The sequence below is a fragment of the Carassius gibelio genome, chromosome A9 (genome assembly GCF_023724105.1).
Source record: "Carassius gibelio isolate Cgi1373 ecotype wild population from Czech Republic chromosome A9, carGib1.2-hapl.c, whole genome shotgun sequence".
NCBI lineage: Eukaryota > Metazoa > Chordata > Actinopteri > Cypriniformes > Cyprinidae > Carassius > Carassius gibelio.
The window spans coordinates 14,202,577-14,227,465 of NC_068379.1; the positions used below are offsets into that span (position 1 = coordinate 14,202,577).

The 24,889-nt window shown below is 40.2% G+C and overlaps 2 protein-coding genes across 4 annotated transcripts; one reads left to right on the top strand and one right to left on the bottom strand.

The window, feature by feature from the left end:
• The first annotated feature begins 274 nt into the window (after positions 1-274).
• On the top strand, positions 275-7,892 carry LOC128019688 (uncharacterized). Of its 3 annotated transcripts, none has more exons than XR_008185236.1 (2): positions 275-526; positions 7,826-7,892. XR_008185236.1 is itself a non-coding variant. In XM_052605807.1 (2 exons), exon 1 carries the CDS (start codon positions 3,311-3,313, stop codon positions 6,992-6,994), a length of 3,684 nt encoding a protein of 1,227 aa, XP_052461767.1. In that variant the 5' UTR covers positions 3,225-3,310; the 3' UTR covers positions 6,995-7,304; positions 7,826-7,892. The 3 variants fall into 3 exon arrangements, 1 of the variants encoding a protein (XP_052461767.1); XR_008185235.1 differs by lacking the exon at positions 7,826-7,892 and adding an exon at positions 1,048-1,114; XM_052605807.1 differs by lacking the exon at positions 275-526 and adding an exon at positions 3,225-7,304.
• On the bottom strand, positions 7,778-17,476 carry ttf2 (transcription termination factor, RNA polymerase II). Its single transcript, XM_052605808.1, has 23 exons — positions 17,327-17,476; positions 16,995-17,106; positions 16,753-16,839; positions 16,379-16,448; positions 15,188-16,168; positions 14,921-15,041; positions 14,137-14,316; positions 13,900-14,057; positions 13,322-13,403; positions 12,736-12,834; positions 12,435-12,585; positions 11,794-11,899; positions 11,513-11,697; positions 10,731-10,884; positions 10,402-10,493; positions 10,208-10,287; positions 9,932-10,068; positions 9,675-9,845; positions 9,527-9,579; positions 8,987-9,140; positions 8,737-8,819; positions 8,445-8,519; positions 7,778-8,261 (listed from the first exon to the last, which is right to left on the bottom strand). Exons 1-23 carry the CDS (start codon positions 17,352-17,354, stop codon positions 8,117-8,119), a joined length of 3,504 nt encoding a protein of 1,167 aa, XP_052461768.1. The 5' UTR covers positions 17,355-17,476; the 3' UTR covers positions 7,778-8,116.
• Between the last annotated feature and the right edge of the window lie 7,413 nt (positions 17,477-24,889).

Genomic DNA, 24,889 nt, shown 5'->3' on the forward strand with positions numbered 1-24,889 from the left:
GCATGGCATTGACCTATGACTTATAAAAATGTAAAAGACCTTGATTTTGTCATTTAAAAAGAGATATGTCATGTGCATTTTATTAGATTTATTACCTTGCAGAATAAAAGTAGGCCAGTGCAAATATCAACCTGATATGTCATCCACATGCAAGTAGCATGAGGTTTAAAGTTGCATTGTGAAATGTAATATATATTTAAATGCCCTTTAAATAACTGAAAAGCTATTAAAACAGTAAGAATATTATAATGACAGGAAACAATTAACCAGTGACATCATTTAAGTTTATTCAGCATGTAAAAAAGGCCACACGCAGGTTATATTCATTTGGCTAAGCTTCCCCTGCAATACACCACACTCAACGCACACGCAGCATCCATCCTGTGAGCCAATCAGGACTACATGCAGGATGCGAAAGGTCAGCGGTCCCGCCCACAGAACGGAGTTAGAGCGATCGGGAAAGCGGACAGATGCGAGCTGCACTGTAGCGATTTATATTTGCCAAAGTTGTGTGCGTGCCTAAAAAGTGAGTAACAGTCTGCTCATCCATTGCTTTCTATATTGCTTGTGAACATTGAACTGCTTTGAGTGTTTATAAATTAATGCATGCGATTGACAAAGACGAACTCGCTGGTAAAGATGTTCGTGTGTATTTACATACTAGTTATCTCACATATACTACCGCTATGTTTTAAGGACATAATCTGTGTGCTATTTAATCATTATATGGTTTATTTAATATACATCTAATATGTATCGCTCATTTCTAAGAGTTAAAGCACTCTTTTGGCGCATGCGCACTAATGTTCTAGACAGAGCGGCTCCATCTCTGTCCTCAGCGCTGAGAGGTGTCAGATTTCAACTGTGCATTATTAGTCATTTCTAACAGCGCATTTTCCCATATAATTGCACATGTTTCTTATTTGATTGTTAAATCACTGTATTTAATATATTCTCTGTGTAGATACTGTGTTGTTGTTATACTCATTGTGACCACTGTTGTTATTTGTATTTATATATATATTTTCTTTTTATCTTTATTTGTAGAAAACCACACACACTCATGCAAATTCTGTGGTGACAATAAATGGGTTAATCCCGTACAAGTCTTTTACTGGACGCCCCGTTGTGGATCTGTTGCCAACCAGCAAATACATTTAAAAGAGAAGAGCTACCTGTAGCCACTCAATTTTACATGGTCCTTCGAGCCGGAGCCCAGATTTACTACGGAGAAATGTCACAGCATGAAGAGGATGAGCCGGTCGTGCGTGCCAGGAGGAAGACAGTCCTCCCCGTGCGATATGAAGATTATAATCTCAGCGGCTTCACTCTCCCAAGGCTGTTTCCTGAATCCATGTCACCACATTCTCAGCTTCATCCTACAGTGCCTCCCAGCCTAGAACCAGAGGACTGTGCACGTGCAACTGGGATCACTCCACAACAGTTACCGCACAAAGAGCTTGATAACCCTCTACAGTGGTCTGACGATGAACCATGGGGCTCTGAAACCAGCATCCTCCAGCGTGAAAATAGGGACCTAAGACTTGCCCATGACAATCTGCTACAGACCCTGCAGACAATGCAGCAAGAAAGGGACACGTTTCAACAAGCTACAGATCGGTATTCACAAGAACTTTCTCAGTTAAAACAACAAATGCAGCAGCTACAGATTCAAATGGTGCAGCAACAGCCTGCAGAACAGTTTTCTCCACCGGTCACTCCTACGCGACCTGTACCTGCACCACGCCGTTTGTTGAGAACACAACAGAGTGATAAGAGCATTGCACCACTGTCAGCCCCACGAGTCAGGCCTGCTGAGTCAGATCAGCCTGAGCACAGTTCTGAAACATTCTTAGCTCCAACCGCTGTCCCCAGCGCAAAGCCTACCTTGCCGTACCATACATCACATTCTGAAAATGTCAAGTGGGATGTATCAAGGGTGGAAAGAACCTATTATTCCAGGGCTGAGATGCCTGACAGGCTGAGTTGTACATCATATGAGCCAGAGTCAGCAGTCCCTCCATCCTTCGGGTCTCCCCGACGCTCTCACCTGCCATGCAGAGCATCCAGTCCGGTTCCGCCCGAGCTAGAGCAGATGTACCGAGGTCCAACCCCCACAATTCCAGACTTCGTATATCCAAACCCTAGAGAATTCTCGCGGCTCAAGATAGCTCTGGAAAATATTCTGCCAGCTACAGCCACTGAAAGATTCAAATTCCAAATACTTACTGATCACCTCAAACTAGAGGAGGCCCAGCTTATCGCCGACTCATACAGCCATTCACAACAACCTTTCACAAAGACCATGGCAGCACTGGATCAGCAATACGGACAGCCACATCAGCTCGCATTGCAACGCATAGCAGAGCTCATGGATGGTCCAAACATAGCCAGTGGGGACATTAAAACATTCCGACTCTTCGCCCTCAAGGTTCGTTCCCTCGTCGGCATGTTAGAACAACTAGGAAAGAAGGGCACCTTTGAGTTGCAGTGCGGCTCTCATGTCTCCCGGCTCCTAGGGAAGCTGCCGCACGATCTCAGGTCAAGTTTTCGGCGCTTTGCACATCCCTACCAAGTGCCAATCCCCACCCTTCTTGATCTGTCAGAGTGGCTAGAGTATGAAATTCAAGTGCAGGAGGACACAACAAGGTTTGCAGGAGCCGGTCGTCGTGGATATCCAGCACGACCACGAGAAGTGATCAGAGACCCCAAGCCATTCACTAAAAGTGCCACCATTCTGCTTGGCACAGAGAAAGCACCTCCATTGACAAAGATGATACCTACGGCCAACAAGCCTGTTTTAACCCCTTACTGCCCTTACTGTGACCACCACAAACACTCCCTCAACAACTGCAACAATTTTAAGCAGCTTACCATAGACCAGAAACGGAACTGGATCAAAGACTGCAACAGATGCTGCCGCTGTGGAAGGAATCATCAAGCTTCAGAGTGCAATCTGAGAATGCGCTGCAAACAGTGTAATAGCCGTCACCTTCTGGTCCTTCATGACATCAATCTCAGGAGTGAAGACCTCCCAAAGACTACCCCAAATGAAGGTACTTCTGCTAATGCCTGCCTCCTCAATACTATGAACGAGATACTTCTCATTCGTAAGCCTCCTGCCAGTCGAAAGGTTCTTCTGAAGATTGTCAAGGTCATTCTTCGAAACGGGGCACACAAGATAAAAGCTTATGCCATCTTAGATGATGGATCGGAGAGGACCATCCTTTTGCACAATGCTGCTCAACAGTTGGGCCTGAAAGGTCAGCCAGAAGATCTTCCACTTCGCACAGTTAGGCAGGAATTACAAATGCTCACTGGTGCATCAGTGTCATTTCATATCTCCCCCCTGTCTCAGCCCAGCAAACTGTATCGCATAAAGGGTGCATTCACAGCCCAGCAGCTAAGTCTTGCTGAACACACACATCCGGTTAAGACTTTGAGAGAGAAATACCACCACCTCAGAGGGCTTCCTTTGAGCCATTTAGAGTCAGTTCGCCCTGTCCTGCTCATTGGATCAGACTATCCCCACCTCATTACAGCAGTGGAGCCAATCCGTCTAGGCCCCCCAGGGGGACCAGCAGCTATCAAGACTCGTCTCGGATGGGCTTTGCAAGGTCCTGTACAACACCTGCAACATGAGGTCACTGAACAACAGTGTCTTTTAACCTCAGTAGCACCACCTGAAACTGATCTTCTCAGACAAGTGGAGAGACTCTGGCAGATGGACGTGCTTCCATGGCAAAGTGAAAAAATGAGCACAAGGTCCAGACAAGATCAGGAAGCAGTGAAAATTCTGGAAAGCAAGACAGTGAGAGTAGAGGTGGATGGCGTCAAGCGCTATGCAACCCCACTTTTGCGCGTTAAAAACATGCCAGACCTTAAGGCTCCCAAAAATGCTGTTCTCCCACATCTGCGGGCCATAGAGAGAAGGCTGGCCAAAGATCCAGAGCAAGCAGCTGCCTACACAGCAGAAATTCAGAAACTAGAGCGGGCAGGTTATGCAGTCAAGGTGGAACTAAATGTTGAAGAATGTCTAACCAACACCTGGTACATTCCCCATCATCTGGTCCAACACAACGGGAAGAACAGGGTTGTATTTAATTGCTCATTTCAGTATCAGGGCCAAAACCTTAACAAGCTCTTGCTCCCTGGTCCTGTGTTAGGCCCATCTCTTCTTGCAGTGCTGCTCAGGTTCAGAGAGCATTCCGTTGCTATCAGCAGTGATATAAAGGGGATGTTCCACCAGATCAGATTGCTTCCCGAAGACAGGCCACTTCTGCGATTCCTCTGGAGGGATCTAAATCCACAGGATCCACCTAACATTTATGAATGGCAGGTTCTCCCCTTTGGCACCACATGCAGCCCTTGCTGTGCCATCTTTGCATTACAAAAACACATCCTGGACCATAACCAACCTGGGGAAGACGTCCGCCATGCTGTACTGAAGTCTTTCTATGTTGATAACTTTCTGCAGAGTTTCACCTCAGTAGAGGCAGGCAAGGGTCTCGTTGACAAACTCCGGAGCTTATTGGCAGAAGGGGGTTTCGACCTGAGGCAGTGGTCCAGTAACCAACTCTCCACCATAAGCCATTTACCTCCTGAGGCCAGATCTGACAGCACTGAACTTTGGATTTCACAAGGGCAGAGCAACACCCAAGAATCTGCCCTGGGACTCCTCTGGAATCACCAAACAGATACACTTTCATATAAGTACTGTCCCATACAAAACACTGAGACCACCATGCGCAGCATTTACAGAATCATAGCAAGTCAGTATGACCCCTTGGGCTATCTCATTCCCTACACTACCAAAGCCAAGCTTATAGTACAGCGCCTTTGGGATAAGAAAAGAGACTGGGATGACCCGCACTTACCTGCAGATCTTCTACAGACCTGGACAGAGTGGGTGGAGGAGCTGCCTGCCCTACAACACATTGTCTTTCCAAGGTGTTATACCAGTCCAATCAGAGATACCGACATGAGTCAGCGAGAGATACACATCTTCTGTGATGCCTCTGAGCGGGCTTATGGCTCAGTCGCTTATCTCCGCACAGAGGATCAATGTGGGGAGGTAGAGGTGGCCTTCCTCACAGCCAGGTCACGAGTGGCACCCAAAAAACAGCAGTCGATCCCCCGTCTGGAACTCTGTGCTGCACTGACTGGGGCACAGCTGGCTAAAGTAGTCAGAACAGAACTGAACCTTCCCATACACCAACTCACTCTGTGGACTGACTCCACCACAGTTCTCACTTGGCTGCATTCAGACTCTTGCCGATTCAAAGTGTTTGTTGGAACTAGAGTTGCTGAGATCCAGGACATTACAGATCAGCACACATGGCGTTATGTTCCTTCAACCTATAACCCAGCAGATGACATAACACGGGGGAAAAGCCTATGTAAGCTAGGGCCAGATAGCCATTGGTACCAAGGGCCATCCTTTCTCAAAGGTCCTCCAAATCAGTGGCCAGAAATCCCACACCCCATGCCTGCAGACGAAAGTGAGCTTCGTAAAACAGTTCCCTGCCTCCTTACCTGCTTCACAGCCAGCTTGTCATTCCCTGACTTCAGCCAGTATAAGACATTTGAAGAGCTACTGGAGTCCAGGGCCTGTCATGGGGCGGCAGGCAATCCAACAGCTGATGACTACAAGATGGCGGAAATCAGTGTCCTACAGCAAGCTCAGGAAGAGTGTTTCCCCTCTGAACTGGAGCAGTTAAAGGCAGATAAATCACTTCCCAGAAACAGTCGGCTAAAGGCACTGGCCCCTGAACTGAACCATGATACACAGCTAATCAGGGTAGGAGGTCGCCTTCGCTGTAGCCCTTATCTAGATCCTGATACTGTGCACCCCATTGTCCTAGACCCAAAACACCCAGTGTCCAAACTGCTCATACAGAGTTATGACACTAAACTCCATCATCCAGGCCCAGAAAGAGTCTTTGCAGAGCTTCGGCGAAAATATTGGATTCTTCGCGGCAGAGAGGCAATCAAACGTTGTCAGAGGACTTGCGTGGAGTGCCAGAAGTGGAGAAGAAACCCTGAAGTCCCAAAAATGGCAGACCTCCCTCCAGCTAGATTACGTTTATTTAAGCCTGCTTTCTACTCAACAGGAATGGATTGCTTTGGTCCATATACTGTCAAAGTAGGTCGCAGAAATGAAAAGAAATGGGGCATCCTGTTCAAATGTCTTACTACAAGGGCTGTTTACATTGACATCCTTCATAGCCTTGACTCTGATTCATTCCTTATGGCTCTCAGACGATTCATCGCTAGACGAGGCAAGCCATTCGAGCTATTATCGGATCAAGGGACTAACTTCAAAGGAGGGGAGAGAGAACTGAAGGAAGCATACGCAGCTATCGTCCCTGAATTGCAACAGCAACTGGCAAGCCAGCAAATACAATTCCACTTCAATCCCCCTAATTCTCCACATTTTGGTGGCAGCTGGGAAAGAGAGATTCGCTCCCTTAAACAGGCCTTGATGACAACACTTGGTGCCCAGTCTGTCACCTTCGAAGTAATGTACACTGTGCTGGTGGAGATTGAAGGGATCTTAAATTCCAAGCCACTAGGCTACAGTTCATCTGACATTTCTGATCTAGACCCTATCACACCAAATTCCCTTCTCATGGGGCGGCCAGATTCATCACTTCCTCCTGTAATATACCCTGAATCTGAACTGATCAGTCGACGCAGATGGCGTCATAGTCAAGTCCTTGCCGACCAATTCTGGAGGCGCTTCATCAGGTTCTACCTTCCCAGCCTCCAGACCCGCCAGAAGTGGCAAGATGAGACATCTGATCTCCAGGTTGGCACCATTGTCCTGATTGTCGACCCCCAACTGCCCAGAGCACTCTGGCCAGTGGGCCAGGTGTCGAAGGTATTCCCTGGAGTAGACCGCAGAGTAAGAGCAGCAGAAATTAAAGTTGGAAAGAAGTCATACACACGCCCAGTGGCACGCCTCATCCGATTACCTGCCATACCAGATTAAAGGTACTTTTAATGGTGTAGGACAGGTTATAGGCCCTTTTGTTATTGTACATATTTCCCTTTGGAAATCTGGGGGCGGCTGTAAAAAAGGCCACACGCAGGTTATATTCATTTGGCTAAGCTTCCCCTGCAATACACCACACTCAACGCACACGCAGCATCCATCCTGTGAGCCAATCAGGACTACATGCAGGATGCGAAAGGTCAGCGGTCCCGCCCACAGAACGGAGTTAGAGCGATCGGGAAAGCGGACAGATGCGAGCTGCACTGTAGCGATTTATATTTGCCAAAGTTGTGTGCGTGCCTAAAAAGTGAGTAACAGTCTGCTCATCCATTGCTTTCTATATTGCTTGTGAACATTGAACTGCTTTGAGTGTTTATAAATTAATGCATGCGATTGACAAAGACGAACTCGCTGGTAAAGATGTTCGTGTGTATTTACATACTAGTTATCTCACATATACTACCGCTATGTTTTAAGGACATAATCTGTGTGCTATTTAATCATTATATGGTTTATTTAATATACATCTAATATGTATCGCTCATTTCTAAGAGTTAAAGCACTCTTTTGGCGCATGCGCACTAATGTTCTAGACAGAGCGGCTCCATCTCTGTCCTCAGCGCTGAGAGGTGTCAGATTTCAACTGTGCATTATTAGTCATTTCTAACAGCGCATTTTCCCATATAATTGCACATGTTTCTTATTTGATTGTTAAATCACTGTATTTAATATATTCTCTGTGTAGATACTGTGTTGTTGTTATACTCATTGTGACCACTGTTGTTATTTGTATTTATATATATATTTTCTTTTTATCTTTATTTGTAGAAAACCACACACACTCATGCAAATTCTGTGGTGACAATAAATGGGTTAATCCCGTACAAGTCTTTTACTGGACGCCCCGTTGTGGATCTGTTGCCAACCAGCAAATACATTTAAAAGAGAAGAGCTACCTGTAGCCACTCAATTTTACACAGCATAAACATGTAACATTTGAATATAAACTCTTTGCTTTCATGACATTTTCCAGAAAATAGGATAGAATGGTACAAGACAACAAAAGTAGTTAAAAAAATTTTGAGACTGTAGATGTATATTTACTTCTGAAAATACACATCAAACACCAAAGATGACCCTGAGATCTGCCAGAGACAGTTTAGTGAATGATGATCCAGTCCCAGACAGAACTTTCTGAGCTAGCTCCTTCTTCTTCTCCTGCAGTGAAGAAATCTTGTCTTCCACTGTACCGTCACACACAAACCTGTGGAGAGATTGACATTATGCAATCAATCTATCCGAGAGTTTCTTTTTTGTCAATTGCTAATGTTTCCTTAATAGAAAACTATTCGGAATGCCAAACCCTCTATATATTCAGAAAACTTTATCTCCCAGTATATACTGTGCAACAGTCTATTACTGAATACAAGCAGCATTACATCCTCACCTGTGGATTGTAACATCCCGGGACTGTCCCACCCTATAGATCCGATCACAGGCTTGGTCCTCTAATGCTGGGTTCCTGTGAATGAATGTCTCGGTTCATTTAAATGTGCATGTCTCTGTAATCTATCCAAATCATACCAGCTTGCAATATGAACTGAAACGGTTTTGATCCTGTAAAAACTTCAGACTGATGGTCTTATTAAAGCAGCTAGAGTTCTGTGTAACTTTGAAACTATTATTAATAAATCACTAAGCATTATTAAAACCTCTTGAGGATCGATGAAGTGGCTTACCAATGCATGTCAATGAGAAACAGATGATTGCCTCCAATCAGATTGATGCCCACACCTCCAGCACACAAAGACACCAGCATCACCTGCAATATCAAAACCAACCATGAACATAAAGCTTTCTAATTTCAGAGGGCAAAGTCACCAAACACACTAAGATTACGATCATTAAAAATTAATAACATTAATACAATCACAGTAAATGAAAAGTCAGACCCTCTGTGATGTGAAAGTGAAGGAATAAGCCACATGCCTGTGGTCCTTTAGGGTTAGTGTTGAACTCCTCCACTAGGTCCATTCTGCGCTTGGGATTGACAGTGCCATCAATTACCGCAAACTTCAGACCCATTTTCTCTAAATGTACAGCAACAATGCGCAGCATGCTGGTCCACTGAGACACAATCACACTGCCAAGCAGGGATCAAAATTGACAAATTACAAGAAGTACAAAAACTGGCTTTGGGTAAGGAATCTCAATATAGTACATTGTTGAAGTCAGAATGAAAGAATGATAGACTTGATTATTTAATTAGTCTTTCAGATAAAACACATGGACAAGAAAACATATGTTGCAACTTGCAACTTGACTTCTAATGACTTCAGCCTCAATGGATAAAAACGCTATCATAGGTTTATCTAGAAAGAATTTTATTTTTCCTTCAAAACTCCATTTCATGAAGTCCTACACAGAAGAATCATTCATGTGGATTCACTGACAGGAAGACCCAAAGGGAGATCAGTAGATATTTAAAGGTTTCATGGTTTATGTACAAATAAACTGCAGCTGGCATACCTTTTTTGATTTTTCTTTCTAATTTCTCTCATCTCAGTCAGAATAGCTGAAACCTGAAATAAATAACGTCACCACAAATAGCATATTTGAACATGGCCATACACTGCAGAAACATTAGGCACAGCATTGTACGGCAGAGGATACTGACCTTAGTGCTTTCACGGGTGTCCTGGAAGAGCTCAGAGGAGAAGCGGCTGCCGTTGAGGGACACAGTGTCTTTAGGGTCAGAGTCTGAGGGCTCAGACAGAGACAGAGCACACAGCTGCTCTTCTAGAGACAGAGCTACACCATCCCCCTGCAGCTCCGACTGATCTAGAGTCTGGAAAAAACACATCATAGAGTTAACACGGTGTCAGTTCGGGAACAAGTGTAGAAAGTGTGTGCGAGACGGAGAAGGAACATCACCTTCTTGAGCAGAGACAGGTGACAGCAGCACTGCCTGAGACGCAGCAGCAGTGACAGGATGTGGATGGTGCTGGAGGCCTGAGGCTGCTGAGAAGAAGACAGCGAGTCCTGCTGAGACATCCCGAATTCCCTCGCAACTGAGACACAAACACAAATGAGCTGCTGATTACCTTCTTTCCTGTATCCTTAAATAAACATTCCCACACAAGCCCTGAACTATATTCAACTATATTCTGTATTTGCTTATGATATGGGGTGGTGACAGAGGGTGCTAACCTTTCTCAAAAGGATTGCTACTCTCCCCCTTTTTAGTGTTTCCTTCTTCGTGTCTCTTAAGATAGTTCTGGAGTGTAGACCTGACGAGGAAGAAGAGAAAACAATGAAAACAATAACATCATGTATGCAAAACACAACAAATATACTGTCTGAATACACATACAGATGGAGGTCCAGTGATGGTGTAGGCCTACCTGGATTGTGCAAACACCACATCATATACAGCCTGTTCATCTTCAGACAGCTTCAGCCGGTGAACCTCACAGGTCCGATCAGGCAGAGACACCTGAAACAGCACAAACATTAGGATTCCTTCAGGTGACCAATGATTTTTGATGAAACTGTGATTACAGATCACTTCACATTTTACCATGATTACACTCTCAAAGAGCAATGTCTAGATGATTAAAGGAATTAACAAAAATATATATACTTTCTACATTAATTTCCAGGCCTAAAATGTTCTTGACATTTTCAGCTTCTGAAACAGTGGGAACTAAACATTGTGTGTGTGTGTGTGTACCAGTGGTTTTCCAGCAGCGTCCAGCTGATCTTTGGTCCTGCGAAGAAGCAGCGCTCTGGTGAGGATGTTCAGTCTCTCTCCTCCTCTCTTTGAGCCATTATCCACCTGAGCCTTCCACAGCTTATATTCATCGAATGGAGAGCATCTCAAAAACCTGCACAGAAAGAATAAAAACAACAGCAGCTCAAGTAGTCTGCCACAAAACAAACCACTGTGATGGACTGAATCATTTTATGAATCAACATTATCAGATTACTTGAAATTATTTCACTGGATAAGACCTGGAATCTTGTCATTTGTCCTTCTGCCCTTTCCTTTCCTTCACTTCCAATCCCATTCTTTACTAAGGTGTTTTTAAAGAAATTAAACATGAGAAATAATAACAAATATTTTGATGTACCCATAGACTATTGATTACATTAACTCGGGTTAATAACTGCAACGCTTTTCATATTCATACTGTTGTCTCATGCTCCAGCATGCTGTGCCCACCATTTTTTTTTTGTTTTTGTAAAAGTCAGATATGACAGTTCAGACGACACGTAGCATGAGCATGACACCAGTAATTCCAAGATCACGAGACAGATGTCTGAGATAATACAAGAACTGATAAAATAAATAGCTCAAAGTTGCTTTGGATAAAAGTGTCTGCAAAAACGAAATGGGTAAGAGTCAAATATAACAAACATTTTTTGCAGCCTGAATAAAGTTCTGGGATATTGTTAAATGTCTCAAACTATAGCTAGAAAGGGTGTGATTATGTGATGGCACGCTGAACATACTTGAGCAGTGAATACATATCCAGCAGGTTGTTCTGAATGGGGGTTCCAGTAACAGCCCAGCGGGATCGAGCCCGCAGCTTACACACCGCCATGGACGTCTGGACTTTAGGATTCTTAATGTTATGAGCTTCATCAAGAATCACACGTGCCCAGGCAACACGTAAAAGAGGAGGCAGGTCTGAAGCCTGGAACCAGAAAAAAGTAACTACTCAAGCTGGAAGATGGTTTTATGAGTGGTGCTTAGACAACAAATTGTCAGATGTTAAGGTCACTATCCATACCACATGATCAGAGTCCTTAGAGGGTTTCTCCGCATCCTCCTTCTGCACAGGGATCTCCTTAGAGACCAGACTGTATGTGGTGATCACCACGTCATGCTCAGCAAGGCTGGTGCAAACAAGAGAGGAATGAGAGATTAAGCAAGGCAACAAATAAAAGCAAAAAGTGAGAGACATAAAAAGTTACACTTATGACAGCTGATTGCCATTTGGAAAGGGAAATATGTGAAATATTGGACGTATGCAGTGACCCCAAATGTTTGAATGACATTGCATAGTGAAACAAAATATGAAATAACTCATACCAACTCAATGCGATTTATTTTAAAAGAATTGCAGTAAAAATGAACATGCTGACTTCATAGATTCACTTAATTAGGGACATGCTGCTTGCTGGAAAGAAGGAGACGGACAGAAAGAAGGAAGGGAGGATGAAGGAATAAATAAAAATGTCAAATGTTGTCAGATGGTTTAATATTTTGTATATAATTTAATAGCAATTTTAAGTGCAACTGAAGTGCCCAGATCATTTTTGGCACATTTTTGAAAAAGCGTTCAAATACTCATACAGCATGTATGGTTTGCTAAATGCATGTATGAGCATTCTGTTGTTGGTGTGTATGTACAGTAAGTGTGTGCCCTACATGCTTGAACTCCTCTGTCGGCTGGGGCCATGGTACAAGTACACACTGAGGCGACTACTCTTCACACGCTTGTCAATCTCTTTCTTCCAATGATGCAACAGAGAAGCAGGACAGATGACCAGTGTCCCCTGAGAAGCCACTATGGTTGAATCTGAGGATGGTAATTATGAAACATACAATCTTGAATCTGTTAGAGTACACAACAGCTCTGTAAATAGCAGACACTGCAGAAAGTTTTAATAAGATAAAACACACAAACACACACAGACAAATTAAAGATCTATTAATCACTGATGGATACCCTTTTTAGAGATCCATTCCTCCAGTTTCTCATCCTTCTTCTTCTGAGACAGAATGAGGGCGATCATCGTGAGGGTCTTCCCCAGGCCCATGTCATCAGCTTAAAAAAATAAGTAATTAAATAAAAAATGAAACAACGTAAGTCTTTTTTTTTCTGTTCTTTCATATGTAAATTCATTTTTTATAAATTCTCCTAAAAATTACAACTTGTGTGGGAAATGTGAAAAAGGGTATATGGACTTTTAATTTCATAATGCCCGTGAATATTACAATAAGCCTCAGGAGTTTTCCTGCATTATAATGGATTATTACATAGTTCAGGCAATTACTGATAAAACCAGAAACTCAGGCAACTATTTTTCAACATAGCTCATCTAGGTGAATTACTCTCATTTCACTTTTTCATATAATAACAAAGTAATAAAAAAAATCTATATTTAATGTCCATTGTTTTTAGTAAATAAATAAGATATATATATATATATATATATATATATATATATATATATATATATATATATATATATAAAACTTAACATATGTATCTTACATTAAAAACATCAATTCTTATAAGAGTTGATTATTACCCAAAATTCCTCCACATGGTTTCTGCGTCTCTCTCCACAGCAGCCAGGCCAGAGCTTTCCTCTGATGAGGCAACAGCTCCACCTTGTGAAGCAAGATCATCATGACACAGTATAGTTCAGCTTTATAAATGATGGAAAGTGACATTTCCATCATTTAAACCATCTTACTTGAAAACAGTGTTTTTTGACCATTCCAATAACTGCACAAAAATTAGAAATTTATAAATTATGCTCATTGTGATTTCTAAAACAATTTTCAAACACTTTAAAAATTGGGATGATCCATACCATATCCTCATCAAGATCATCAATATTTTGCTTTTGATGGTATTATGTGAATGCAACTTTAAAGTTGTATACTGAGTTCCCCATTAAATATTTTTATAACGAAAGGGATTAACAAAATAAAACTGTTTATAGCATGAGCTTGAGGATCACGTGCCACTGAAGACTGGAGTAATGATGATGAAAAATCAGCTTTGATCACAGGAAAAATATATAGATTTTAAAACAATATTTTAAATTGTGAAACATTTTTCACAATATTCCTGTTTTCATCTGTATTTGAGCTGACTGACTTTGATTCCTTTGGGATCGGGTGCCTCCGTGTCATCTGTAGGGCAGGACTCCAGCGAGTCGTGCAGATGGTCGAGGGCCTCAGTGGTGGCATTGCGGACAGCCAGCAGTCTGTTCTCAGTCATCCTGCCACCATAGAAAGCCTGGTTCTGAGCATTCACTGCAGAGACAACCAGCCAAATTAGTAATGGGCACAGAAACACCAAACTGCAGGAGAAGAATGAGATTAAACATTACACCTCCAAACGTCTGGGAGTAACCTTGGCTGAAGTTCAGGCCCAGAGAGCTACCAGAAGATTCCTTCATCAGGGGAGCTGGAGCTGTGGGCAGGAGGATGGTGCCTCCAGGACGACTGAATGGATTGGAAAGACTGTGTGCGGCCTTATGTTCTGCCTGAGATTTGTCTTCATCTTGAGACTCTATATTTAAATAGGGAAATCATTTAAATTCATTTCAGTATTTCCTCATGTAAGAGTATTATGTTTATCAAGCTGAATTATTATTAATTCATAAAGATCACTATGTTTTTAGGGAGCGTCTTACAACCTGAACAAACTTTGACATGTCATGAAAAATGTTAAATTATCTGATTATCTAAGAGACTTATTGATTTTGACACAAGGTCACGAGGATCTGTAGTTTCACAAATTCCAAAATAATATTAAGCAGCAAAACGGTTTCAAATATTGATAATAAATCAGCATATCGGAATGATTTTTGAAGGATCATGTGACACTGGAGACTGGAGTAATGATGATGAAAAATCAGCTCTAATCACAGAAAAAAAATATCTTTTTGAAAGTATATTAAAATATAAAACCAGTATTTTAATTTGTAATAAATATTTTTTTTTACAATATGACTGTTTTAATCTGTATTTTTGATTAAATAAATCAGCCTTGATGAGCAAAAGAAACGTCTTTAAAAAAAATTACAAATCTTACAGATCCCCAACTTTTGAACGGAAAGTAGATCTCAACAAAATAATGCCTTTCATTGACTCAAAAATGAAATGAGTGTCACCAGACAGAGAAGCTGTGGTCAGGCTCAGAGACTCCAGAGCCTCTTCCAGCTCCTTCACCTGACTCTTCAAACGCTCTCCTTTATCTGGCAGAGCTGACACGTTCACCACTGAAAGAGTGGCCTAGGAAAGACAGAGCAAATACAGAGGGATAGAAACTGAGCGTTGAATCTTAAGCATAACCAGCTGAATCAAATTTGTTATTTATCACTATTATTTTAATTTTCACAATATTAACTGTAACAACAAAACAGTAAAGGCTGAGAAACCTTCTTCTGCTTGAGCTGGGCTGTGAGATGGCTGTGGAGGGCCCTGGGGTCCTCAGACCGACCCTGGACTTTAGAAGCAGGCTGGAACCCAGGATAAGAGGTGAGCGTTTTCTGAACAGGTGCTGCTGGAGTCGGGGCACTCTGCTGGGTGGGAGGATGTACCGACACCAGCTGAACATCATCATCCTCATCACTCCACTCACCAAACCGGGCTATGCCCTTCTGGTCCTTCTCTTGGCTCTGGTTTGGTACGGTCTTCTGAACATTAAGTGCTGAGGGCTTTTCAGAAACTGGCACATCCTGTGACGTGGAGCATGAGGATGAGCTGCTGGTGCTCTGAAGTCTTTGAGTTTTATCTGTAACTGATTTGAAATCAGCCGTGCTTTGCTTGCTTGAGCATTTATCCTTTGCTTCAATCTCTACTGAAGCTTTCTTATCACATGCAGTGGACCCCTCTAAGGGGATTTGTGGAGAGCCACCTGTTTTCATAGGCTTCTTCTCTTGCTGGTCTTTGAGGCTGGTCTTGGATTCACTGGGTCCTTGGACACTTTCATTCCCAGAGTTTGGACTCTCAGGACATGCCCTGTCCTCTGCTTTGCTCCTCAGCCTCTCATCATCAGACACTCTCTTCTTTATCTTCATCCCAGCAGGAAGTGTCTTGTTCCTCCAAGACTCTGAACCTCCAGAGTCTTTCCCCTCTCTGTCCAAGTCACTTTGACCATCTGACCCATTCCCGTTATTCCCTTCTACCTCTGTTGTCTTGGAACGCTCTTCTTTCTTTTTAGCACTACCATGAGATTTACCGTTCACATGTTTATTTCCACCACTGATCTCGTCTCTATCCTTTTCAGCATCTGAATTCATCTTGAGTTCTGAAGATTTGTTGTGTTTTGTCTTGACTTTGAAAGGGTTTCTGACAGGAGTGAGGCTGGAAGATTGAAGATCTTCATCTGACAAATCAGTCCTTTTCTTAGGCTCTTTCTGCAAGTGGTAAAGAATTTTGACAAGAATGATATGTTCATATATATATACACCTATACATACATACACCTACACACACACACACATATATATATATATATATATATATATATATATATATATATATATATGATAATACCTAATATGCTAATAACTAATATGCTAAACATTTATTGAATTTCTAAATAATTTTAGATAACCCACGTCTACCTCTCTCCATGGAACACAACCACACCACTTCTGTCCTTCAGATTTTCCAAGCATACAGCGATAAAACAACCTGATTATTAAAGAAATAAAGTATTAACAGTGTGGATTCAGAATCCTTTCCTCTTTAGCTTTCATTTATTTCCATCTAAAAGTCAATTACGAAGATTGTGCATAAAGACGTTTAGAGATGTTCAGGGAAGAGTCATTCCATGATTTATTACCAACCTTACAACAACCTACATTATGACACTTATTTATGATCAGTAATGTTATGAGTTATGGTTCTTTATTGTTCATATTGATCTGTACTGGATCGGTGCCCCCCAACACAATGAATTTTCTTTCTCACAGCAGAGATATATTATAACCCTTACTTGTATTCGTCTCGTTTTTCATTGTAAATGAGAGACTGAAGTTCAACCATGGAGTCCTCATGCTGAAGGCAGTGAGATGCTGGGATCCTGAAGAACATACATGAACTTAAAATCAGGGCAACACACTGGCTCATCCACACGTGTTTAAATAAACAAATCCACTTGTCCTGTGTCCATAAATTATGTGAAATTAAATTAGACATTTATTATTATAATGCGTATATTAATGTGTGTGCACTCACTCTGTGGGCAGTGTAAAGTTGCAGGGCGTTGCATCACGCGTGGTGCAAATATAGAAACTTTTGCCCTTATTCTTTCCTTCCTTTACACCAGTCTTCAGTAAGCATGTACTGCCTGAATAACACACGTCGAATTAGCCCTTTGTTTTGTTAAACAAAAATAAATGTAACGTTAATCTGTACTTTCGTATTCATGTTGGCCTATCAAAAATCAGCTAACGTTACTTACAACTGGAGCTATGGGCTACAGCTTATGAGCACAAACTTAATTCTTACAGAATAAAACTGCTCAATTCAATTATTTACTCCGTGACAAAGGAGAGCACGATACTTACCGTGTGTTTCACACAGAATTCTTTCCATCTTATGAAATGACAGCACCTTATTTCATACAAGTCGCCGGCTTCACTTTCACTACGAAAGCAAACACCCGCCGTTGTCGCGGTTTTGATGACGTAATCTGCACTGTAGCCAATAAATGCCTCACTGAGAGTACTGTACTAATGTAATTAAATCTGTACATCAAGTAATAATAATAGTGGTTATAATGGTACTTTGGTAGACGTTATTATAACCACGGTAATTGTCGTACAGGTATGTTGCCCTATATTGACCAAACAAATACATTTCTAATGCCCTTCAATTTGCTCAGCTGTTCCAGCAGGTGGAGCCATGGGCACATGAATGGACATGAATGGCGCATCTTATTGTTCTGAATATGATTCATAGGATCTTCATTAGATACTGACTATGGATTCACAGCAAAATCATGAATTTTATCAGCTTGATTATGCATTTCCACATAAATATGTCCAATCATATTTTGCTTCAAAGAAACTCTTCTCCCAAACTTCGAGGTTCATCACCACCCAAAAAAGTATCTTTAAATGATTTTATCCAGCTTTCTTTAGAAAATCACACAGTGGTCCTTCTCTTAGTGGCATTGAGTTTTTTAAAATGGCTCCTTCATCAATATTATCCATTTTGTAACTTTCTTTCGTTCTTCCTTTCGTTTTTAGCACTCCTGTGTTTTTTAGCTTGTTTATTATGTGCAAAATTGCCAACTCATCTGAATCACATTGTGATTCCACTTGCATCCCTATTTTCCATAAAAAGCATATAATATTATAATTCTAATTGTTAACTTAAAAAATGCATATACAAGACTTGCTTTATTTGAATTCAAGATTGTGAATCTTTTTATGCAGCTTATCTAGTTCATTAAACCATTTTTAACATTGCAAACAGCATTTGTCATTTACAAGCCAGCATTTTTTTATCATGTAAAAACATCTAAATATATCAGTCTCATAGAGTGTATAAATGCCTCAGATGAAAAAGCATGCTGACAATACAAATTAAAGCATCTGCTCGGCTTACACTTTCAAGTTTTAAGTTTCTTCTAAGCAGGCAGGTAGCTATCATCTCTTCCTGCTCTGCGAAGAAAGATTTGTTGAATTATGTGACATGCCATCTGGAGCAGTAATATTTCTCTGAATCATGAAAAAGTACACATGAGGACAAGGACTACTCATCTCAAGGATTAGTAAAAGTGAAATATATAACCCAACAGTAATAAAGTTAATAACTGCTAAAGCCATTCACAGAGATACATGCACAGAGAGACATCTAGAATATAGCATTTAAGTGATATTATATGACCTTTTTTTTTGTTTTACTTTTCTGTGCTGTTATACGAAGAATAACTTACTGTCAGAAGTGTTGATGACTACTAAACACTGGCCTGCTAGCATGAGACATACTCATGGCCAACACAAACACATAAACAGAGCTCTATGCGTGTAGCTAAACTGCTGGTGATGACACAGTGATGAAATTGTTGTATTTAGGCAGGCTGTCTGTTTGTGCTTCGCTTTGGGAATCAGATGCTCCCAGAAAGTCTAGGAAAATGGCAAACACCAAAACAGAGTTTAGCTTGCAGCTACTGTACTGAGGGACCATGAGCGCTAGCACAACAACTGACTCTTTAAATCCAAACATGTCCCCTGAAGTTTAATTTGGTCACAAAGTGTTTGAGTGAACTTAGTCAAGTGTATGTTAGTCAATGAATTATTGATTATGTGGGACTGCAGCTACTGTAGCCTTACCAAAATTGCTACGTGTGCTCAGTGAGAGTGAAACAAATTCAAGTTTCCATGTCTAACCGTGACAGCGAGCACCCCCCACTGCCACATCCACACATACATCACCTGCGGCCGCTCAGAGTGTGAGGGAACACATTTATTAAGAATGTGATCCACTCATGAGTGGAGTCAGCACCGTCAGTGAGGGATAATCCTGTTAGGGAGAGTGACAAGTGCTCTCAGCTCCTCTACGCTCAGCTTCTCACTCATTGCTTCCCTCAGGTACTATACAGCCCTGGAGGAGCACAAGCTGCGGTGAACTGTTGGCTTTGACTCTGGGGACCGTATGAGAGAAAGGACAAAAAGAGAGTGTATAAATTGGAATATTAAAGCATTAAATTTCCTTAAAACAGCAGCCGTCCAAGCTCTAGGCGAAGTCCTATCTGTATACGGTGCATTGTTTAAATGTTATCAAACAATTTCACACTTTTTACAGGTTTTTAGATGTTGACCCACTTTGCTGCACTTTTCCTCATTTCCATAGCAGAAACTCACAAACCTTTCTGTTTTTGCTTTGCTGTCATAATTAATGTTACATCATGTATGTCATGTAATGTTTGAATGGCATATTTTATAGCATTCTTCTACATTCTTAAATAAATATTGATTACTGGTAAACTTATCAAATTAAAAGTAATAATTGCCAATGGGTGTGGAAAAAAGGCTTTCCTTTCATTTTTAATTTTTTTAAACCCCAATATAAGCACTTAATTTTGATACATTTCTCAGAAAATAAGAATAGTTTGATATCTTGATGTGTTTAGATATTTGTTCACCGAGGCTGAGCCAGTGGTTGAGAACCGAATTAGAATATGCTCCAAAAATATGTAATAAACAGACGATTGTGCATTCAGACAGCTGAGGCAGAAACATTAGTGGCTTCAATATTTGCCTCAGTTAATACTAGTGACTACTGGTAATTCCTTAAGTCTTATGAAACTAGCTTGGCATGTATTATTAAAACATTTAATCTTTGTCTCGTAATGACTTCAGAAATATGTATTGCAGTATTATGGAATTCATTAAGACTCTTAGCAAAAGTGATGAGTAGATTTATTTTAAGCATATTATCTAATTCACATTCATTCAGAATTACTCAGTCCCAGAAGAGAATGTAAACAGAACTCAGATTATTAATTTGCTGTTGTGACAACATTTATTGTAAAAAAAAAAAAAAAAAAAAATACATGCACTGATTGAATATCATGCAGAGAAAAGCATTTGCTTACCCAGGTATGCCAGTGAGTCCAAAACCAACGGCTTATCTCTTCATATACCTTTGTGTGAGTGTGTGAAAAACAGAGGGAATGTACATGTAAAATCATTTTTGGATGAACTATCCCTTTAAGTTAACTCTTTTACAAAATCTATTGCTATGATAAACACAGCCCAATAAGGTTGGTTTTAGTTGGTTTTAGCTGGTCTTTCAGGATAGCCATGCTGGTGCTATCTGGTTGTAAAGCACGGCTGGCTGGTTTCCCATTCTGGGGTGCATATCCCTAAAGCATTGTTAGTCAACTATGGTCCTAAGTTCAGTCATTAGCAGCATAGTTCAATTACCAGTATATGCCATTATCTAGAACATGGATTCAATGAACATGCATTTACAGCAGCACAAGTTGTGTGGTTGGAACTACCGCTCATGACCTTTGGTTAGAAGTATAGTTTATTTTAAATACTTTGCTCATTTTGACCTCCTCTGGTTAAAATCACAGGGTAAGCAGTGTACCTGTAAAGGGGAGCTGAAGTAGTATTTGCCTAATTCCAGCAATATTGCTAAAGAAAGGCATTTCTTTGTTAAGAAGACAATTAAGTAGGATCAGTGAGATTGTAAATCAACCAAATCCAGCATTTCAAGTGATTTTATTTGACTGTGAACTCTCAGTAGGGTGTGTGTGTATACGCTTCATATCTATGTACTTGAAGCTCAGGTTAGTGGAGACCACTGTGATGCACATAAATCAATACAGTGTTAACAAATCTAAATGACCACAATTTCCTGATAATGAAACCCTTCATTTACATAGCACTTAACACAACAATAGCTAACGAGACTCGATTCAATGTGGAGGTTAATAATGAAACCCTTCGGTGCGATCTAAAACACGTCAAGCAGCAAAACGAGACTTTATGAACATTCCCTCTGTAAACAATAACAACTAAACTAAACACTTGGCCTGAGGCAAATGAATAATACAGTAATACTCACCTGAAATGCTTCAGATTTCACATTGCCTTGAAGTAGAACTCATTAAAGCGGCGCTGAGCCCCCACAGAAAACCACACATTTTAAAGCTCATCTATTATGGATGGCTGTAGATTGTGGTGAGAGTAGCCTACAACAACAACCGAGCAAAATCAGAGAACATGAAGACAGCAGTAGCTGGAGTTTTCAGTGATGTTTAGCAGTGACTATAGCATAACTGACAACGTGTGTGAGACATGTTTATTCATATGTTAGATATGCTCTGAATTTTATTGATCACCACATACTGTTATTTAGCCTAATTAAACTGTATAGACTAAAGTTCAAACATTTGCGGTTGGTAAGATTTTGAAAGAAGTCTCTTTTGTTTGTCTTATAATATATTAATAAACATACAATTGTGAAATAATATTACTATGTAAAATCATTTATTTGAGTCTATTTCTGTGATGATAAAGCTGCATTTTCAGCATCATTACTGCAGTCTCCAGTGTCATTCTATCATTCTAATATGTTAATCTGCTTTAAAAAAAACTTTTATTGTTATTATTATCATCAGTGTTAAAAACTGCAACAAAAAAAAAGTTGTGCTGCTAATTTTTTTTTTTTGTGGAACAGCATTTACTTAAATATTTTTTTTTTAAACTATATAAAACTTTTGATCAATTTAATGCCTCCATGTGAAATTAAAAAATATTAATTTCTTTATATATATAAAAGAACAATCTTACTGACCCCGAACATTTGAACAGTAGTGTATGAAAAATGTTCAGTCACCAAACCATAATCACAAAATAATGAATTATTTTGCGATAATGGCCAACAAATGTACACTGTACATACAGTATGCTGCTTGCCAAAATGTTAACTTCTTCAGAATCCACAACAACTTTTAAATTGATGTCAATGGAAAAATACTTCATAAAAAGTTACTCATAGTGCTTTGACTTCAGTTATTAAATATTTAAAATAAATAAATGTTGTCAATAGACGATTAAACTTGCTTTCATAGCACAAAAAGGCAACAGTATAATTAAAGAAGCATGTCTGAAGAACTCTACTGGTGTCTGTTGAACTGAGGTCTTAAATAGAAAAACACACATCTCCTGCTAAGCTGTAAGATATTAAAGAGACTGACACTTTGTTTTCCATCTGATCAGACAACACAACCTAGCTAAGAGGCTGGGATGCTTCTGAGGCGAATACAAAATAACTCCTTGCATCACCCAGCTGTAACTTAAGCACACACTTCCCATGTGTCTGCATCTGCAAGGCATCTGTCTGCATTCTGTTATCCATTTTCTATCTGATTTCTGTGACAGTCTGTCAGAAACATGACCCTGGCTCTAGATATTAAAAAAGAAAAGTGCGTCCCAATGCCCAGAATTGAGGTGTGGTGTCTGTTCTCCTCTCTTACTCTTTTTTGTTATATTACCAATGACACAAAGGCACACACCTGTGGCACAGGTTTGCTTTCATCAGAAAGTAATTTCCGTTGCATTCAGGGCTTTCATAGGTCCTGTGACACAAAGCACAGGCGGTGGTGTCAGCAAACTGATATGACACCATTCAGACAGGCTAGCAGGGAGACAAGCAGTTTCTCCCACAGACCCAGAAATGAGAAACACAATCCAACATACATCATGGAGTGAGAGAAGTACCAATATTCATGAGCCGAATGGCGTTTTAGCTGGCATGAGAGTCACGGTGAGTTATGATAGGTGTGATGTGATTTGGTCCTGGCCCCTGGTCACGCCATGCTTGGTTAGCAGACAGGACAGCAGCGGCAGACAGGAACATCAAATAATGAACCACAGAGCTCTGCATGCGTGATTTAGCTTAAAAACCCTGTGAAATTAAAATGAGAGGTTTCTGGCTTTCACTGCATGTTTAATGTCATCTAAATGCTAGTGTACTCTTAAATGTTGACAGAACATTCACAGTTACAGATATACTGTAGGCTATCTACATAAAGTGCGCTACAGAAGATTTTCGGAGTTAAAAATGAACAAAAAGTGTTCAGAATTCTTCTTGCCTTTCTAAAATTCACAACGCCAAGTTTATAATAATTGAATAATAATTTATAATAATACAATAATTTGAGCTGTCTTCTTTGCTTGTGGTTCTTTGCTTGAAATGTTGTATTTTATGGCATTAGTTATTTTAAAACAACATTTTTCAGTGAAAGCCAGTGAAAGTTTGGGGTCATTAAGATTTCTTTGGAAAGAAATATAATAATTTTATAATAATTTTATTCAGCAAGGATGCATTAAACTGATCAAAATAGCAACAGTAAAGACAAAAAATATATATATTTAGCAGCGCAAATGTTTTCGACATTATAAGAAATGTTTGAAATCAACATTTAAGATGATTTCTGAAGGATCATGTGACTCTGAAGACGAGGAATGACTGATGAAAATTCAGCTTTACCATCACAGGAATTAATTACATAAACTATATTAAAACAGACAATGGTTATTTTAAATTGTAATACTATTTCACAATATCTCTGTTTTTGGTCAAATAAATGCAGCCTTGGTAAACAGAAGAAACTTTTTAAAATAACATTAAAAAAATCTTAATGACATCAAAATTTTGAATTGTAGTGGATCTGCCCTAAAGACATTACTTACCAATATTCAGATTTTATATTTTACATTGTCTTCTCTTTTTGTAAGGGGTGAGAGGTTGGCGTTATTAGTGGCATTTGCTCTGATGAGATCGCTGCAGCTCCATGGACCCCAGTACGGCTCAAACAACAGTTTTACACCTCATTCGCTTGCATACGGTGCCTTTAAGATTAAAGTTTTACTAAGATACTGTATCCGTCCTGTTCAAATGCTCTCTAGAATGAATATACCACAAAAATATGTGACTAACAAGATTTCTGGTCTTTTCTTTTCTTTTCTTTATTACAGGATCGGATGCTTCATAACATTTTTTTTTTTACATTGTAAATGTTGTAAATGCAACAATGGTCTGGAACAGTGTAATATAAATAAAAGTTACTGATTTATTAATTATAGTTACTTATCAATCAATTTCAGTAGGTCTTTTCTAATGTAAATTTTCTTCATTAGGGGTGGCTAGATGTTTAAAATCTATTTTACTGAAATAATATAGTAACTTTTGTTTCTGACAACATTTGATCAGTTAGCTTATATATTCTTTTCTCAGCCTGTTAAAAAAAAAAAAAAAACCAGAGTAAAAGAAGCCAAGTTTCACAAATGTAAAATATTTCATTGTGTTTGGGTCAAATATCAGTACTAATTGTATGCCAAATTTGGGGCCCGTAGATGTAATTTGCAATTACACTTATAGAACATCACAAAACATTAGGCAAACAAAGCACGGAAGCGTGTCCTCACCCAGACATCCTAATTCACACAGCCAGATGCCGAGACTGGCCGCTGTCTACCATTAAATCAGATTTGTGAGCAGGAAGGGCTCTCAATGTGGGTCCGCTGCATTGCTCTGGAGGTTAACAAGCTCTGGCATGCTATAATAACGTAACTCATCCGGCCCACAATCCAAAGGTCTGACTC